General features: G+C 47.9%; 1 protein-coding gene across 1 annotated transcript; it reads right to left on the bottom strand.

Annotated features, from left to right (window-relative positions):
- Positions 1 to 4,444: 4,444 nt before the first annotated feature.
- On the bottom strand, positions 4,445 to 19,985 carry MTNR1B (melatonin receptor 1B). Its single transcript, XM_081531103.1, has 2 exons — positions 19,763 to 19,985; positions 4,445 to 5,352 (listed from the first exon to the last, which is right to left on the bottom strand). The coding sequence occupies exons 1-2, from the start codon at positions 19,983 to 19,985 to the stop codon at positions 4,445 to 4,447; spliced, it is 1,131 nt and encodes a 376-aa protein (XP_081387229.1).
- Between the last annotated feature and the right edge of the window lie 362 nt (positions 19,986 to 20,347).

The following is a 20,347-nucleotide window of genomic DNA, read 5'->3' as shown; positions in this document are numbered from 1 at the left end:
AGAAACCCTGAACGCCTAGATTCAGGCAAAGTTCCCTGGGAGGCAACATTTCACGAGTCTCATAATCATTTGTGGCTGCAGTGATTGCTTCCTGTGTGGCTCCACTAGAAGAGGATTCTTCGAAGATGGCACTTGTCTTTCTCCAGATTTCCTCCACACCCCACTTTCCTATGTCAGTTTTGTTTTGTTTCCTTTACTCCACTCTGTCTAGGTACCTGTTAAGCCTTTCAAATAAACTTTTCATCTCTGTTATCACATTTTTATTTCAACATTCCCATTTTTAAACACAATTTTCATGTATGTGCTAAAATTTCCTTTTCACATACATTGTCCACCTTTTCTACCACATCCTGACCCATGTTTTTATTTTTTATTGTGATATAGTTGCTTTGTCATGTTAATTTCTGCTGTATAATAAAATGAATCAGCCACACATATACATAAATCTCCTCTTCCTTGGATTTCCTTCCCATTTGGTCACCACAGAGCATTAAGTAGAATTCCCCACCCTATACAGTCAGTTCTCTTTAGCCTTCTATTTTTTACATAGTATGAATAGTTTCTATATTATACATAGCCTATAGTACATATAGGCGTCCCAGGTAACACTGGTGGTAAAGAACCTGCCTGCCAATGCAGGAGATGTAAGAGACATGGGTTCAATCCTTGGGTCAGGAAGATCCCCTGGAGGAAGGCATGGCAACCCACTCTAGCATTCTCGCCTGGAGAATCCCCATGGACAGAGGAGCCTGGAGAGCTACAGATCATAGGATCGCAAAGAGTCAGACACCACTGAAGCGACTTAGCACACTCACACACACACAGTGTATATATGCCAATCCCAATCTCCTAATTCATTGCACCTCCCTTCCCCACTTGGTATCCATACATTTGTCTGTGTCTCTATTCCTGCTCAGAAAATAAACTCATCTATACCATTTTTCTTGGAGAAGGCAATGGCACCCCACTCCAGTACTCTCGCCTGGAAAATCCCATGGACGGAGGAGCCTGGTGAGCTACAGTCCATGGGGTCGCTGAGAGTCAGACACGACTGAGAGACTTCACTTTCACTTTTCACTTTCATGCATTGGAGAAGGAAATGGCAACCCACTCCAGTGTTCTTGCCTGGAGAATCCCAGGGATGGCGGAGTCTGGTGGGCTGCCTTCTATGGGGTCGCACAGAGTCAGACACGACTGAAGCGATTTAGCAGTTAGCAGCAGCATACCATTTTTCTAGATGCCACATCTATGCATTAATACATATTGGTTTTTCTCTTTCTGATTTACTTAAATCTATGACATCTGTATTTTTTCAGTTAAAGTCCTTATCTTCTAGTTCCAACATTTGCACCATCTCTAGTTCTCCTTCTATGATGACTCTGTTCTTGTCCAGGGGTTGAATCTCCTTTCCTTTTTGAGTGTCTCATATTTTTTACTTCTTGGTATGCTAGCTGTTTTGTGAAAAGAGCAGTTAAAACTGAAATAAAAACCACTGATGCTCAGAAAAGGGCCTACCTGTTCTGTCAGGCTTCTAGTACACACGTGCATGTGGTGGTGGCGGCGGGGGGGGGGTGGGACTGGTCCTGCCTCAGTCGAACCTCTAGTTACCCGAGTCTAGTCTTGCATCTTTCGTTAGATTCTGTTCAACACTAGCCTCAAATATTTTGAAGGTAGGACCAGGGTTTTCTTGGGATTAAGACACCTGCTCTGTGGTACCTTCTCATGCCAGCCTCAGCAAACTAACACAGATAGGAACGAGGGTATCAAAGTGGTATCTTTGACCAGGTTGTCCAGCATCAAAGAGGCAGAGGGTGAACAAAGTTCCCACACTATTGCAGCAAAATCATAATGATCTTTATTTAAAATCAGAGTCCATAGCGAGAAGCCATCCCATGTGAGTATGTATATGCCTGATGCCCTGGGTTTTCCTTTATCCCTCCATTCTCTCAGCTCCTGGATCATCACCAAAACCTTGGGAAAACAAAAAAGGTCCCAGTTAGTGGACTGTCAGTGCTGAACCCTGGCAAGCCAGGTGACGTCTGTGGGCCCAGCAAACTGAAGCGAGCTTTCATTCCTTCAATCATATTTACTGAGCCTGAGCCTGTGTCACACACTCACCCCAGAGTGAAAAGATACAGGATAAGAGGAGAAGGTGGGGAACACCCCATTGCCTTCACGTCAGCAGTGACTAGACAACCTCTGTAGTCAGTGCCTGAGGGCAGGAGGCAGGGGGCGCAGAAAGCAAGCACAAGCCAGGCCCAGTCAGCGCAGGCTCTGCCCAGAGCCGGGAAAAGTGGCTGCAGCCTGGGAAGAAGCCTTAGAGTTCCTGTGTGTCACTGTCTGAGGTCTGGACTGGGAGGCCTTAGAGTTCCTGTGAGTCTCTGTCTGAGGTCTGCCGCCCCGGGAGAGGCCTCAGAGGTCCTGTGAGTCTCTGTTTGGACTGGGAGCCCTCCCTGGGCAGGACTCTCCACACTGAGCAGTTGAATCCCAACCTTTCAGTCATAAAACCTGGAACACCTACATCCTGAGCAGTCTGGTTGAAGACCACCAGGGTCAGCATCAGATTCCCAGACCCTTCCCAAGATCTCCACAGTCAAAATCTGTTTAACAACCTCCCATACCAAACAAACCAACCAATCAAAAAAAAAAAAAAAAAAGAGCCCCCAGGCTCCACACCTAGCTTTGAACTCAACAAGCTCTGTGAGCTTGGGAAATCATGTCACTTCTTAAAGTCTCTTCTTTAAGTTTCTTCGTATAAGCACGGATAACATTTTTTCAAGGAGTTTTATAAGAATTAAACAAGATAACACATATACAGCACTTGGAGCCCCCAAGTTTCCAGGTGACCCAGTGACTAGGCACAGTGTGTCAGTCACTCAGTCGTGTCCGACTCTTTGCGACCCCATGGACTGTAGCCGCCAGGCTCCTCTGTCCATGGGATTCTCCAGACAAGAACCCTGGAGTGGGTTGCCATGCCCTCCTCCAGCGGATCCTCCTGACCCAAGGATCAAACCCACACCTCCTGTGTCTCCTGCATTGGCAGCTGTTTCTTTACCACCAGCACCACCTGGGAAGCCCTCTGGCAGCAACAGTGACGACTAAATGTCCCTAAACATTAGAAATGTCAAATGTTTAAATATGATTACCAAATGTTCGGTAATAAAATTCCAATGCTACTAAGTTTTGGGGGAAAAACCCTGAGAATACATAGGCTGAGGCGGGCGCTGGGGAAGGGCCATGCCCCCACCTCCATACCCACCTTCCCGTCCTCTTCCCTCCATCCCTGTCTTCACTGGTCACTGCTTCTCTCCTTCCAGGTTACCTTTCACTCTTTGTAGTTAGAATAATGATGAGGGAATGATGTCCGAGTGCCAGCCACAACCTCACTCTTGGGCTGTGTCATCCCAGCAGCTCCTCACACAGCCCTGAGGGGGCAGGCGGTGGCACGGTCTCCGTTTTAAGGGGAGTAACTGAGGAAAACAGAGGTTAGAGGTCTGCCAAGTCATATAACCAAGTCACACAGCTTGAACAGGGTGGGACCAGGAAAGGAAGCTGGGCAGACTCTGTACTCCAGACGCATCAGGGGTGTGTGTGTGTGTGTGTGTGTGTGTGTGCAGTATGTCTGTAGTGTGGTGTGAGTGGTATATACAGTGTATATAGAGCTGTGTGTGTGTGGTATGTCTGTAGTGTGGTGTGAGTGGTGTATACAGTGTATATAGGGGGGTGTGTGTGTGGTATGTCTACAGTGTGGTGTGAGTTGTGTGTATAGGGTATATAGGGCTGTGTGTGTTTGTGTGTGGTATGTCTGTAGGGTGGTGTCAGTGGGGTGTACAGTGTATATAGGGGTGTGCGTGTGATGTGGTGTGTGTGTAGTGTGTCTGTAGTGTGATGTGAGTGGTGTTCACAGTGTATACAAGAGTGTGTGTGTGTATGTGATGTGGTGTGTGCGGGTCTGCACACGCGCACACACGTGTGTGTAGGGAAGATCGTGGCAGGGGTGGGGTGCAGGACGCTGTCCTCTGAGCAGCGCCTGCAGAGGGGCACCTCGTCCAGCCCTGCAGAGCTTCCCCTTTCCGCCTTGCTCACAGAGGAGACCTGGACTCCTGCAGCCCCTCGGGGGAAGGAGCGAAAGCCGCAGGAAGCCTAAGCAGGAGGGCAGCGGTGGGGATGAGGCCGCCTCTTCCACCCCAGGCCTCTCTGCCTTCTGCTCCTTCCTTGCCCCTGCAGGGACCAGGCCCTGGCGCACCCGGACTGTGGGCAGGCTGGTCCCGATGTGTTTGCCGGGGCATGGCCTCCAGGACCTGCAGGGGTCCCCGACAGCCTGACCCCAGGGTGCTGAGGGCTTCTCATCAACAGGATGAAGGGCCACCAGCCGCTCGCTGCCCTGTGACTGGCTGGCACGGCCCAGGCGGCCGACCTCCCCCGAGGAGTGGATTCACTCTCATCATTTCCTGAGTGCGTTGCCTGGCCGGGCATCAGGTGGGAGATTATCTGCCTGGACAGGGGCCCGGGCGCTAACAGCGAGGGTAGGCTGGCTGCCCGGCCCCTCAGCCTGGCTGCCCTTGGAAGAGTCCTGCAGGCAGCGCCGTGGGGTCCAGAGGGCAGAGACGATCCTCTTGTATTCCCTGCGGAAGTTCTGGTTCAGCAGCCCATAGACGATGGCATTCAGGCAGCTGTTGAAATAGGCCAGGAAGTAGCTAGAGACAAACAGCCCCTCTGGGACCCGGGGAGCCACTTCTTCTGGGTCAATGGCCACAGCGAGGCCAATGCAGTTCAGCGGCGCCCAGCAGATGGCGAAGATCACAAAGACCACGAACATGCTCAGAAAGCTCCGCACGCGACTGGACCACGGGCGCGGCTTGCCCTCCGCCTTGACCTTCCTGCGGACGCGCAGCACCAGCACCCAGATGTGCAGGTAGCAGAAGCACACGACGGCCACAGGCAGCAGGAAGTGCACAAGCACCACGGCCGCCGTGTACCCGGCGCTGGCCGTCTGCGCGAAGGTGCACGAGTAGACGCGCGGGTCGTACTCCAGGGACCCCATGAAGAAGTTGGGCAGCAGGACCAGCAGGGTGAGCAGCCAGACGAGGCCGACATAGAGGGCGGCGTGCCGGCGGCGGCAGAGGCGGTGGTAGGTCACGCTGCGGCAGGCGTACAAGTAGCGGTCGACGGCGATGGCGGTGATGTTGAAGACGGAGCCGACCACGCTCAGGCCCATCACGAAGGCACTGGCCTTGCAGTGCGCCTCCCCCAGGGCCCAGCCATCGTGGAAGATGGCCACGAGGGTCAGCGGGTAGGGGTACAAGGCTACAGCCAGGTCAGCAAACGCCAGACTCACCAAGAAGAGGTTACCTGGAGCAGGAAACAGGCAGAGTCAGGACGAGAGCCTGCGATCTCCATCCTCTAGAATATTCTAGCCTCTGTCCCTCCCAGGAGGGACTCTCCCAGGACACCGATGCACCACCACGCATCTGGGGGGACCCTGCAGAGGCTGCGGTGACCACCTCAGAGGTCCAAAGCACCTGGCCGATGGAAAGGACCCAAAAGGCACAGCAATCAGAAAAGCTGGGCTGTGGTCTGATCCCAAGGGGGTTTGGGAAAAGGGGGCCTCAGAGCCACTCAGTTGGGAGTGCCCCCAAGTCAGACCCTCAGGTAAAGCAGATTCTATACCTGTAGCTACAAACAGACCCAGAAGGTAGAGAAAGTCCTCTCTGTCCAGATACACATTGTCACCCCACCTCAGGGAAGACTCCTGGGGAAGCTGGAAGACCCACAAGCAGGCTTCTTAAAATGCCTATTTTAGCGTCAGATGCTTGAGGTCACCTCACTCAGAAAGGACTGAAAAGACATTTGTTAGTTCCCTGAGAGTTCTCAGGACCCATCTGTTCCTGAGTCCAGAGCTGTGTTAGGATCTGAGGGAAAAGTGTCAGTCACTCATTTGTGTCCAACTCTTTGCGACCCCACGGACTAGTAGCCCACCAGGCTCCTCCGTCCATGGAATTCTCCAGGCAAGGACACTGGAGTGGGTTGCCAAGCTCTGCTCCAGGGGATTTTCCTGACCTAGGAATCAAACCCAGGTCTCCTGCATTACAGGCAGACTCTTTACCATCTGAGCCACCAGAGAAGGGTCTGAAGGAAACAGGGTGTAACTGAATAGAAGAGCTCATTTGGACATTTGGAAGTGCTTTCCAGGCAGTGAGATTCCCTGTCTCTTGAGACTTTAAAATACAGGTTGGATGGTGGAGGAGAACCCTGCCTTAGGGTAAGCTGTGAGATTCCTTCCTATTCTACTATCTCTAACTAATCTGTTTAGTTAATGGGAGAAAATCCCTCTCAAATTCTTTCTCGCTGGTACTATAAGCAAGAAATGCACATCTCAGGACCTGCTTGGAATGTGGAGGAATCTCCTGCTTTTTCATTTAATTCTCAGCCTTGTTCTCTGTCTCCACTGGTAGCTTTCAGTTTCTGATTCCACTGTGCATCTATGCATGCTAAGTCGCCTCAGTCGAGTTCGACTCTGTGTGACCCCATGGACTGTATCCCACCAGGCTCCTTTGTTCATAGGATTCCTCAGGCAAGAATTCTGGAATGGGTTGCCATGCCCTCCCCCAGGGAATCTTCCTGACTCAGGGATTAAACCAGTGTCTCTTATGTCTCCTGCACTGGCAGGCAGGGTCTTGACCTCTAGCACCACTTGAGAAGCCCTTCTGACTCTACTACTTAGACGTTACTTGATCTCAGAGAGTGAGACCATGTTGTCAGATGACTCAGGAATAATTATAGTTGATTTACAATATTGTATTAGTTTCAGGCGTACAAAATAGTGATTCAGTATTTTTATAGATTATACTCCATTTACGGTTATTATACAATATTGTCTGTATTCTCTGTGCAATTTTTACAGTTTATTTTGTACATAGTATTTTTCTCTCTGAATTCCTTATTGCTGTGGCCCCTCCCCCATCACCCCACCCCACAGATAACCAAGAGTTTGTCTCTGTATCTGTGACTCTTGCTTCTTTTTTGTTATAGTGACTAGTTTGTTCTATTTTTTAGATTCCAGATATAAATGATAACATGCAGTGTTTGTCATTCTCTGTCTGACTTATACTACCAAGTAGAATGGCATCCAGGTCCACCCATGTGGTTGCACATGGCAAAACTTCATTCATTGTTACGGCTGAGTAATATTCCATCATGTATGTGTGTATACCACATCTTCTTTATCCATTCATCTGTTGATAGACACACAGATTGCCTCCATACCTTGGTAATTGTAAATAATGCTGCTATGAACATTGGGGTGTATATGTATCTTTTTGAATTAGTATTTTCTTTTTCGTTTGGACATATAACAAGCAGTGGAATTGATGGATCATATGGACAGTCTATTGAATGCAAGAAAATATTTGCAAATGATATGTCTGATACGGAGTTAATATCTGAAATGCAAATAGCTCATAAAACTCAATATCAAAAAAACAAAATAACCTGATCAAAAAATGAGTGATAGACCTAAATAGATGTTTTTTCAAGGAAGACACACAGATGGCCAACAGGCTTATGAAAAGATGCTCAGCATCACTAATCATCAGAGAAATGCAAATCAAAACCACAGTGAGATATCACCTGACTGATCAGAATGGCTATGACCAAAAAGAACACAAATAACAGATGTTGGTGAGGATGTAGCGACAAGGAAACAGAACCTTAATACACTGTTGGTGGGAATGTAAACTGATGCCGCCATTGTGGAACACAGTATAGAGACTCTTCAAAAAAAAAATTAACTGTTGTTTTGACATTTGGAAGCAGGCACTGGAAGTTGGGGTGACCTGGGGTCATCTCAATGCTGTCGCTTTGTAACTTGACTGAGTCCCTGAACTTCTTTTCTCTGTGATGATTGCTTTGTCGGTTCCGTTCTTTATTTTTGGAGCCCTCTTTCCCCCTCCTCAGACACACATGGCATAGCTATTTCTGTGAAGAAAATCCCTTCTTTCCAACGTGGGGATGCTGGCCTCCGCAGGGCCCACAGCCTCCTGGTGGGGTGGCAAAGGAGCTCCCAGCCCTTGCAAGCATGCGGACGAAATCATGAGTGGCTGGGAGCAGGTGCAGCTCAGCCCGTCTCAGGAAGCAAGTCAAGCTCTGTGGTGTTAACATGGCGCAGCCCCGAATAATGCCCCAGAGGCAGCAAACAGCTTGTAAACAGTGGGTAGAACACATTCAGCTCCGCGTGGAAAGTGATTGAATTACTCTTCCCCATTATTCCGGCTGTTCCTAAAAGGCTGAAATCAACCAATTCCTGCTGTAGATCCATCTGCCCAGACGTCCTGTCGTCTCCAGACTTTCTTGACAAAATTCCAAATTAGAGGAATAAAATTCTTGCCGTGTTTCCCATCTGTAAGAAGACAGGCCCTGTCTCGGTAAGAGTCAAGGGGAGGCTGAGTTCTCCGTCCTACTTCCCGCAGACAGCTGAGAAATCGAGCCGGACACATGGTGCTGCTCATCAGCCCAGGCACAGGCCTCGAACAAGCACTCATCTCACGAATCTTGGTGCTACTTCTTTCCATCGGCCTCCATCAGACAGGGCATGTTAGTGGAGACAGACCCGCACAACAGGGTTTTGTACTAATACGGATGGAACTCCTCCCAGTATTCATACACAAAGCACATCCCTCCACATACACAGCTACCCTCCCTCTCGGCCTACTTTCTCTTTTTCAGGAACTCTAGTCCTCAGTGGGGCTGTGTTAACCCGGGAGAGAGCCAGCAGATGTTGAGCTATCCGGTCTTTATCAGAATTCTGCACCCCTCTTTCCTTCGCCCACTCTAGTTTCTAAGAAGAATGTGTTGGTTTTAAATTGTCTCTGCTCTTTGAGCTAAAAGCAGCAATGCAGAAATAGATAGTCATGGACTCATCTGCTCAATAAATACTGCTGAGTATTTACTGGGTACTGGTTCTGACTATGGGCTTCCCTGGTGGCTCAGCCAGATGCTCTGACTATGCTGGGGCTTAGGGTAGTGTGGTAAGCAAGAATGACGCATCTTCTCCTCTTACAAAGCTCATGGCCTCATACAGGGGACAATTAAATGAAAGTGAGATGTGATGGGACTTCCGTGGTGGTCTAGTGGTCACCATGCAGAGCGGCCAGGTTTGATCCTGGTCAAGGAACTAGATCTTGCATGCTGTGAATAAAAAAATCCTGCATGCAGCAACAAACGAACCCACATGCCTCAACGAAGACAGAAGATCAGGCATGCTGCAACTAAGACCCAGTGCAGCCACATACATGAATGAAATAAATGTTTTAGTGAGATGCTATGAGTGTTATGATGGGGAAGTTATCCTTTCCAACAAGGTTAAACTTCCCATGCCTTGAGGTCTTCCTCCATCTTCCACTTACTCAAATGTGTGCTATGTCCATTGAGCACCTATTGTGCTTGTGTAGGGCACAGTGATGGCTGAAAGACATGCCCCTGCCATTGAGATGCCCACACTGCTGTGGGGGAAAGAGACACAGAAACTGCCTTTTCAGTGTAGGGAGAGCTGGGCAGGAGACCAGCATGAGGGGGTGAGAACACTGGGGAAGAGCTGAGTCATCCTGGGGCTGAGGGCAGTGGGCGGTGGGGTGGGGATGGGGCTGGTCAAGCACGACCAGCCGAGGGATCAGCCAAAAATCACAAAGGCCCTTCTTACAGGCCTGCCTCCATCCCAGGATGGCTATTTACCTCAAATGGGATCTTGCATGGGAAAGTATTTAAGAAATAATAATAATCTTCAAACAATGTGAGGTATTCTTATTAGTTATATTCAGGGATAGGCATTTGAAATAACTGAATAGGTAATTTATTAAAAATGTCACTTCTTCACAAATACTAAAACAATGTCCTTTCATATTAACGTAAACTCCTAATTGGGCTTCCCTGGTGGCTCAGTGTTAAAGAATCTGCCTACCAGTGCAGGACACCCAGGTTCCATCCCTAGGCTGGGAAGATCCCCTCAAAGAGGGCATGGCAACCCACTCTAGTATTCTTGCCTGGGAAAATCCCATGGACAGAGGTGCCTGGCGGGCTATAGTCCACGGGGTCGCAAAAAAAGTCAGACACAACTTAGCGAATAAACAACAAACAGAGCTCCTAATTAATCCCCAAATTCTTTGAGGGTAGACATTGTTTTCTTCCAAAATCACATTATTTATGAAAATGCTGGAGCGTGTGAGTAAATCATACAAGGGCTCAGTTGAAATCTAACATAACTTTAACTTACACTTAGCAAGCAAATATACGATGCAAAAATATGATGGAGATATTTTAACCACTTAAAAGAATATATTTAAGAGCATAAGCATTCACTTAGATAAGTAACTAAAATGCTTATTGCTGTGCTGTGCTCAGTGGCACAGTCGTATCTGACTCTTTGTGACCCCATGGACTGTAGCCCACCAGCCTCCTCTGTCCATGGGATTCTCTAGGCAAGAATCCTGGAGCGGGCTGCCATTTCCTTCTCCAGCAGATCTTCCTGACCGAGGGGTCGGGATCGAACCTGTGTCTCCTGCTTGGCAGGTGGATTCTTTACCACTGCGCCACCTGGGAAGCTCTATAAGATGCTTACTACAAAATCTTATACCATAACCATCAAAGCATTGCTTGGAAACTCTTGCTACTCTAATTACACTTAGTTATAATGAGAAGGCTTCCCTGGTGGCTCGGATGGTAAAGAATCTGCCCACAATGCAGGAGACCTGGGTTCAACCCCTGAGTAGGGAAGATCCCCTGGAGGAGGGCATGGCAACCCACTCCAGTATTCTTGCCCGGAGAATCCCATGGAGAGAGGAGCCTGGTGGGCTCCAGTCCATGGGGTCACAAACAGTTGGATGTGACTGAGCCACTAACACACATAACAACAAGAAAATAATTGGTATAGCACCTTAATGTTTATAATATGCATTCATACAAACTGACTCAATTGTTTTTCACAGGAATCCTTTAAAGCTGATTGTATGATGGATCAGCTGATTCCATTTTACATATCAAGACATTAGCACCCAGAATATGTGAACAGAGAAAGAGGGGAGAAAAAAAAAAAACAAGAAGAGAAACAAGAGGAAATCAGGAAAAAGAAATGTCATAGGGATTAAGGGTGTAGAGGTTTTGGTCATCTCAAGAGTGAGAAAGCGCAAAAAAGTGCCCTCTCACCTGCCAGCTAGGAGACCAGCATTGATGTGAGCAAGGGCGATCCTGGTGAGTGCTGGAGGACACACTTTTGCACTGGAGGCCACCCTCCTAATCTGCTTTGCCTTCAAGAGGAGAGAAATGAACTGGTGCTTGGAAAGGGCTATCCTTTGATAGAGTGTGTAAGATTTTTTTCTTTTTCTCTCTCTTTTAAATGACTGACGCATAATAAGCACATAGTAGGGTTTCTTTTTATTTACAATGATGTGCTGATTTACAACGTTGTGTTGATTTCTGCTGTACAGCAAAGTGATTCAGTTATACATATATACACTTACTTTTGTTATATTCCTTTTCATTATGGTTTAATTGTAGGATATTGAATATAGTTCCCTGTGTTACACAGGAGGGCCTTGTTGTTACTCCATTATATATATAATAGTTTGCATATGCTAAGCCTACATATAACAATCTTAGCTATTATCTATTATTGGGATTTGTTATATTATTATCAACTGCATTATTGTAATTTATATTATTATCAGTCATATTATTACAATTACATAAAATTATGACAACTTGGTATTATTATTACAAAGAACAAGAAAGAGGCTCATAATGTTGGACTAGGCTCCTTGGGACATAAGATATGAGAAGTCCTATAGGATGAGAACAGTGACATTAGGACATTGCTTCTAAAGTGTAAACTCCCTCAGAACCAGGACTTGACTTCCCAAATGCCCTAATTTTTCCTCTCAGCCATCAGTATCTTAAACTGTAAGACCTAATGGGGCATCAGGATTTTCTGAGTTTTGCAGCAAATCATGCTAAATACAGACTCTAAACTTTGTGGAGAGGAAAAAAGGCAGTCTAACATGAAAATATTCACACTCGGATACTGAGGACTCCCAGGGGGGAATTAACAAGGATTATGAGCTTTCTGGCTATTTGGCTAAAAGACATAGTTAAGAGATTTAAAATGCTTCCATTCTTGCTCAGTAAAGAGAAAATACTTAGAGCTAAAATGTCAAGTTGGAAGGCTCAGGCAACATCAGCCAGGGGGTCTAATGCAGCCCAGTTTGGTTTTCAGCTGAAGCCCTCCAAAGCCTGAAGGCTCAGCAGCTCAGAAGATGCTTGCCACCAAGGGACGTCTCCAGGAGTGCTTGATGGTGGGTAAAGCCTGGCTGAGGTGGGGCCACTTACCTGGTAATGCCTGCAGGGCGGGGACTGTGGGCCCATTAAACATTTCCTCCAGGCCTTTCAAGAGCTTTAGCTCAGGGTCAGCCTGTGATGTGTAAATCAATCACCATTTACCTCCTCAATTCAGGATCTGCTCTGAGCTAACTGGGGATGCCAACAGGGCCAGGCTGAGATCCCCCAGGAAGTCTGAAGTGCGGTCAGTGGTTCTGGGTGAGAGATGATGCAGACTCAGCGCACTGCTGGGCACCCAGGCGACAGAGTGGATTCCAGACGAGGACCTGAGTGTTCACCAAGCACTCCACGTCTTTCTAGGTAATCCCAATGTCAAATATTCCACATCCTTCCTTACAAATCACAGGAGTGCCCTAGGTATGGCCATACCTCTGCTCACTAACAACACCTCCCCGACAGCCTCTTAATCCTCCTGCAGAACAAGAATCCATTGTCAGGTAGTGGCTCCTGATCATCAGCTGGGAAACTAGGGTCCCTGTGCCGGTAGGCCAAGAGCCATGGATGCCGTGGTGCCTTCCCCTAGCTGATGGAGACTATCTCTGCGTTATAGTAAGGACACGTTTCTCTCAGCTCTTTTCTGTGTGGTGGACAGTCTGGATAGTGCAGGGTAATGACAGGAGGCTCAGTTTTATAGGCAGTTTAAAGTGAGTAGCCTCAAGCCAGAACGGGCAAGAGGCATATAAACATTACTATATATAAAACAGATAAGAACCTGCTGTAGAGCACAGGGGACTCTACACAATACTCTGTAATGGTGTAGATGGGAAAGAATCTATAAAAGAGTGAATGCATGTATATGTATAACTGACTCACTTTGCTGTCTCCCTGAAACAAAACGTTGTAAATTAACTATACTAAAATAGTTGGAGAAGACTCTTGAGAGTCCCGTGGACTGCAAGGAGATCTAACCAGTCCATTCTAAAGGAAAGCAGTCCTGAATATTCATTGGAAGGACTGATGCTGAAGCTGAAACTCCAATACTTTGGCCACCTGATGCAAAGAGCTGACTTTAGAGAAGACCCTGATGCTGGGAAAGATTGACGGCAGGAGAAGAAGGGGATGACAGAGGATGAGATGGTTGGATGGCATCACCGACTCAATGGACATGAGTTTGAGCAAACTCTGGGAGATAATAAAGAACAGAGAAGCCTGGAGTGTTGCAGTCCATGGGGTCACAAAGAGCCAGACACACCTTAGCGACTGAACAACAACAGCATACACCAATAAAAATTTAAAAACCAACTCCCTAAGGAGTCACTGGGGCACAGTTTTAGGGAGCCTGCTGGCCACACAGGAACAACAGGGGTCAGTAAACTCTAGAGAAGGTGCCAATCAGCTTTTGAGGACAAGAATGAGATATACTTTGGGCTTTTAGTGCTCATAGCCATTCAATTTCCCTGAGATTCGTACTGATGGCATGAGTGGTGCTGAGTATACCTCACCTCAAGAAGCAAAATTAATACCTTCTGTCTCACTGCTTTCTTAGTATTTTGTCCATTTCAATTTGTTTCAGCAGACCTAGATTAAGTTTCAGAAATGGAATAAAAGTCTCTGCTCTCAATGATTTCACAGTCCTGTGGGGAGAGAAAAAACTCAGAGTGGTACTGTAAGGGAAGTGCTGTGTGGACTGGGTGGGGTCATGGGGGGAAGACAGTAACCACATCTTTTATGATATTAATTATAAAGCCAACAACCAGCAGGAGAGCTGAGGAAGGGGGTTGAGCTAGTGTCTTGGGAGAAGACAGTCTACCTCTATGTTGGCTACTTCTTCTCCTAGTCAAATTTGATTTCAAGGTCTGCAAAAAGAAAGTGAAAGTGGCTCAGTCATGTCCAACTCTTTGTGACCCCATGGCCTATAGAGTCCACGGAATTCTCCAGGCCAGAATACTGCAGTGGCTAGTCTTTCCCTTCTCCAGGGGATCTTCCCAACCCAGGGATCAAACCAGGGTCTTCTGCATTTCAGGCGGATTCTTTACCATCTGAGCCACCAGGGAAGCCCAAGAACAATGGAATGGGTAGCCTCTCCATTCTCTAGTGGATCTTCCCGACCTGGGACTAGAACCAGGCTCTCCTGCACTGCAGGTGGATTACCAGCTGAGCGACCAGGGAAGCCCTTGAGGTCTGCAACTGGTGTGCAATTCTTAGAGCCTGAAGGAGCCTCCATTTTTTGGCCGGGCCTTACAGCATATGGGATCTTCCCTGACCAGGGATCGAACTCGAGCTTAGGGTTTTAACCACTTACCACCAGGGTAGTAAGGGATTTGAGGGGGATATTCTCTAGCCAAAAAGAGGCAGGGGAGCTTCCCGAGATGAAGAGAGAGCATCAGAGAACACAGGCCGGGAGGGGGTGGCAGCAGCTCCCATCTCCGTGAGCGGGAGCAGAGAGCCGGGGCTGTGACCCTGGGGAGTCCTGCCGGCCCACAGGCTTGTGCTGGCCGGGTTCCGGGGCTGGGCCCCATTCTGTAGATGCAGGAGGTGGTCCCTGGATGCAGGGGTGCGTCTGACCATGGTAACAGGGAGGGCGGAGGGGCAGAGAAAGCTGTCTGGGGACCACGGACATGGCTTGTTTAGGGGTTGATAAGAGTGTGAATTGGGGCATGTAGAGATACTATGAGACCAAAATCAGGAGGACTTGGGGAATGAAGGAACCAGTGATGACTCTCAGGGATCAGAGGTCTCGAAGATGAAGAGAGGAAGGAGGTTCAAAAACTAGCATCAGGTGAGCCGAGGGAATGGAAGGTCCCAGGGAGGGAGCAGCCCCCAGCGTCACACAGCACAGGACATCTCCCAGGAGAGCAGAACCAGGGTGGGGGGCCTCGGGAGAAACGGGTAGCAATGGGGTGATTAATGGATATAAACTGTTACAGTAAGATGTCTGCTGAAAAGGAGAAAGGAGTCATGAAGTTAGAAGGACACATAAGACCAAGGAAAGATTATTTTTTCTTTTAAACAAAGGATCCCCATTGTGTGGGGGTGGGGAGAGGGGCTAAAGGGAAAGAGACAGAAATTGAAAACACAGCAGAGAGAGAAGGAACGTGATGGAGGAAGGGTCTGTAAAAGCAGGAGAGGAAAGGAGAAAATACAGGGGTGGATGTTGGCGAGGCCTGGACAGGGGATGGACGGCAGGGGTGGGCATAGGGAGAAGTTCCCAGACTCGCCAGGAGAGCCTGCGCCACGCAAGTGTAAGGCTCAGGAAACACGGCAAGGAGCGAAACACACCCCTGGCTTTACCGTCTAAGTGGCGCAGTGCTCTGCATCTGCCTCCCACCCTCCCTCCCTTCCTGTCTGCCTTCCTCTGGGGCCATCTCTGAGAAAGTTAGACCAAGGCATGAGCACAGAAGTTGCAGACAGGGGAATCGCCCATGCCCACAGAAGGACAGTCAATCTAACCATCTACACTGCTATGGAACATCCGTTATTAACAATAAGAATCTGCCAGACAGAGAAATTGAGTTTATAATAGTCAATTAGAGGATAATGACACCTGCTAAGAATGCAGCTGTGACTTTAATGTGCACTGTGTCCCTGAGTTATTGGAAATATACATGTTCTCATTATTACAGCCCTATTTTCTTAATACAGACAAATTAAAGAACTAGATTCAATTACAGAAAGTTCAGTTCAGTTCAGTTCAGTCACCCAGTCGTGTCCGACTCTTTGCGACCCCGTGAACCGCAGCACGCCAGCCCCCCTGTCCATCACCAACTCCCAGAGTCCACCCAAACCCATATCCATTGAGTCGGTGATGCCATCCAACCATCTCATCCTCTGTCGTCCCCTTCTCCTCCTGCCCTCAATCTTTCCCAGCATCAGGGTCTTTTCCAATGAGTCAGTTCTTCACAACAGGTGGCCAAAGTATTGGAGTTTCAGCTTCAACATCAGTCTCTCCAATGAACACCCAGGACTGATCTCCTTTAGGATGGACTGGTTGGATTTCCTTGCAGTCCAAGGGACTCTCAAGAGTCTTCTCCAACACCACACTTCAAAAGCATCAATTCTTCGGCACTCAGCTTTCTTTATAGTCCAACTCTCACATCCATACATGACCACTGGAAAAACCATAGCCTTGACTAGACGGACCTTTGTTGGCAAAGTAATGTCTCTGCTTTTTAATGTGCTGTCTAGTTTGGTCATAACTTTCCTTCCAAGGAGTAAGCGGCTTTTAATTTCATGGCTGCAATCACCATCTGCAGTGATCTTGGAGCCCAGAAAAATAAAGTCAGCCACTGTTTCCACTGTTTCCCCATCTAGCTGCCATGAAGTGATGGGATCGGATGCCATGATCTTAGTTTTCTGAATGTTGAGCTTTAAGCCAACTTTTTCACTCTCCTCTTTCACTTTCATCAAGAGGCTCTTTAGTTCTTCTTTGCTTTCTGCCATAAGGGTGGTGCCATCTGCATATATGAGGTTATTGATATTTCTCCCAGCAATCTTGATTCCAGCCTGTGCTTCCTCCAGCTCAGCATTTCTCATGATGTACTCTGCATATAAGTTAAATAAGCAGGGTGACAATATACAGCCTTGACGTACTCCTTTTCCTATTTGGAACCAGTCTGTTGTTCCTTGTCCAGTTCTAACTGTTGCTTTCTGACCTGCATACAGGTTTCTCAAGAGGCAGGTCAGATGGTCTGGTAGTCCCACCTCTTTAAGAATTTTCCACAGTTTATTGTGATACACACAGTCAAAGGCTTTGGCATATTACAGAAAGGTCCAATATAAATGTTTCTTAAAGTAATTCCAAACTCTTCAGTAAGAGGAAAAACTGACAAATAGTAGTGAAAGTCACTCAGTCGTGTCGACTCTTTTAAATTGTATATATAAATTATATATATATGTGTGTGAGTGTGTGTGTGTGTGTGCATGTTAGTTGCTCAGTGATGTCTGACTCTTTGTGATCCCATGGACTCTAACCTGCCAGGCTGCTCTGTCTATGGAATTCTGCAGGGAAGAATACTGGAGTGGGTGGCCGTTCCCTTCTCCAGGGGATGTTTCCAACCCAGGGATAAAACCCAGGTCTCCCACATTGCAGGTGAATTCTTTACCAGCTGAGCCACCAGGGAAGCCGATGAATAGTAGAAGGGGTGCTAACTATTCAAAGTGCTGTAGGTGTTTGGGCATCTTTTGAAATCTCAGTCTGCCAAATGATTTTTCATGACCATCATCAATAAAGCCAAGGGTCAAATAAAAACTGGTTAAGTTGTATGACTGGGGCAGGAAAATGTCAGAAATGAGAAGATCCTCTGAAGGGAACGGCTACCCACTCCAGTATTCCGGCCTGGAGAATTCCATGGACTGTATAGTCTGTGGGGTCGCAAAGAGTCGGACATGACTGAGCGATTGTCACTTTCACTCACAGATATGGTATTAAATTCTTTTTTTGGTCCTGGGCTGTAGCAGATTTGCCAAGACACAGGAAGGATGAACACAGGGCATGCCAGTGTTTTAGCAAGCTCATTACCCACCCCAGCCATGCTCTCAAATCAATAAGGTTTCTGTGAACTGAGGAGGGGAGAAGAAGCTTGCCTCCTTCAGGCAAAGGAAATAGCACCCTCCCCACCCAGCCACCCCGCCCAAGGGAGGAAGCCCACAAAGTCTCCTCTAAATACCTGGTTAATCTGGGAGAGAAGTCCTGCTTCCCTCGGCAGGAAATGAATCCCTGTGGCTGCTACAAAAGACAAAATGATCAAAATGATCTTAACCTGCTCTTTCCTCTATTCCAAGGACACAACAATATCTTGAAAAAGTTATTGCAGATAATAAAAGTCACCACTGCTGAAATGACGGGGTTAGAAAGCTTAACTTTTCCGTTCCTTCCAGTTTTATTGAGATGTAATTGAGACCCAGCACTGTATCTTTAAGGAGTAAAGCAAGGTGATTTGATTTATATACACCATGAAATGATTACCACAATAAGTTTAGTGAACATCCATCATCTCAAATAGATGCAAAAAGAAATAGAAAAAAAATATTTCCTTGTGATGAGAACTCTTAGGATTTACTCTCAACAATTTTCATATGACATACAGCAGTGTTATATTTATCATGCTGTACTCTGCACCCTGAGTACTTATTTATCTTAGAAGTCATCTGTGCCTTTAGACTGCCTTCATTCAGTTTCCTCTGCCCTCAACTCTTGCCTCTGGCTCTACAAATCTGACCTCTTTTTCTGAGTTTGTTCTTGAAGTATAACTAACCTATAACAATATGTTAGTTCCTAGTGCACAACACAGGGATTCACTACTTTTATACATTTCAAAATGATCCCTGTAAGTCTAGTTACCATCTGTCACCATACAATTACTTCAAATGTGGTTTCCAATATTACAGATAGAAGCTCACATTTTTATTTTGCTTGTTCTTTAGATAAACAGTCTTGGAGTCGCAGGGTCACATAGAGTGTTTATAACAATGTACTTAAAATAGCTTTTCTGAATGGTCTGCCTTCTTAGAAAAGCATGATTAAGTTACCTAATTGGCTTTCTGCTATCTTTTCATTTAATTCACTCTAACATTTGAGTTGCCCCTAAGGCCCAAACAGGCAAACGACAAATAGACAAACGGGTCACTGAGCTTCTCCGAAAGCTAGAAGGGTCAGCATGCTCTGATGATCCTCAGGGTCAGAGTTCAGAGACTCCCTCCCTCTGGTTTTGTTCCCTGACATACCTACATATGAGAAAGTTGAAATGAGAGTTTGTTGAAAGGGGTAAATAGTCTCAGGACTGCAACACTATTTGCCAAATTATTATTTTAATCTTCATTTAGTCCTACAAATTCCCTGTCTTCATTAAAGACGGGGGTTATTTGAAAACAATGCAGTTTCCACCAAGTAGAGGCTGTTGACGGCTGTCTTTGCACTCTTTTGTTTGGAACCAAGATGAGGAGCTAAGTATCAGACTAAAACTGTCTAGAGCGTTTCCACTAATTTACTCATTGTCTCAGTAAATATTTCCTAAGCACGTGCTGCGTGAACCATAGTGCTTGGCTGGGGAGGGAGGTGTTGAAGATGAGATTCCTGTGGCCAGGGAGGGGCACCATCCAGACCGGCAAAAATTGGAGCGCCTTGGAGAGCTTTGACTTCCAGACGCTCGGATTTTCACAGCGCCCTGCTCTGCCAAAAAGTGCGCGAGAAAAACTGTACCCGATTCACGCAGGCACTGCGCCAAGTGCTTCCCGGTGCGTTTGCAAGAGCCACACGTCGGGGAAAAGCAGCAAACTCAACCTACTTTTGAGTTCAAGACCAAACCTAGGGACTTGTTGAGAGAAGGGAAGGCGGCGCGGGGAGCGGAGGACAGACCGGGCAGCCGACTGCGCGGTCAGGGTCAGATCAGAGAACGGGCACCAGGGAGCCGCCCGACGTGGCAGCTGGCGCAGCGCTCACCTGCGTTCCGGAGCTTGCGGTTGCCGAGCACCGAGAGGATGACCAGGAGGTTGCCCACGATGTCCACGGCGGTGGTGACGACGAGCACCGCGGACAGCGCGGGCGCAACCCAGGGAGGCCGGGGAGCCCCAGAGGGCCGCGCACCGCCCGAGCCAGTCCAGCGGGGGCTCTCGGCGCGGCCGCCCTCCTCGCAGCAGTTGGCGAAGGAGCTGTTCTCCGGCATCCCGGACGCTCTGGCGCCAGCCACCGCGCACCCCGTCTCTCCTCAGGCGGGGCGCCCCGTGCCGAGCCCCGCGGGCCCCGCGCCCCTTCCCCTGCCAGCGAGGAGGCCAGTGCGGAGGCACCTGGAAGAGAGAATTAATTAAGCGTGGGCAGGGGGCGGAGAAAAACGTAGGACTGAGAGGAGCATTTGAGGTGCAGGCTCTGCTGAAAGAAGCGCGTCTCCGCTTGGCTCGCTCAGGAGCAGGTGCGAAGGCGCGCCGCCCGGAGCCCAGCACGTGTCTGGCCCGGTTCCGGCCTCAGCGCCTGAGCGCACCGCTCAAGAAGCTGGGTGTCCAGGGACACCCGGATTTTCAGACTGGAAAA

This window comes from Giraffa tippelskirchi, chromosome 10, assembly GCF_054371585.1.
Source record: "Giraffa tippelskirchi isolate mGirTip1 chromosome 10, T2T-mGirTip1v1.2.pri, whole genome shotgun sequence".
NCBI lineage: Eukaryota > Metazoa > Chordata > Mammalia > Artiodactyla > Giraffidae > Giraffa > Giraffa tippelskirchi.
Note: the sequence above shows the minus strand (reverse complement) of the source record. Positions and strands in the feature narration are given on the sequence as shown.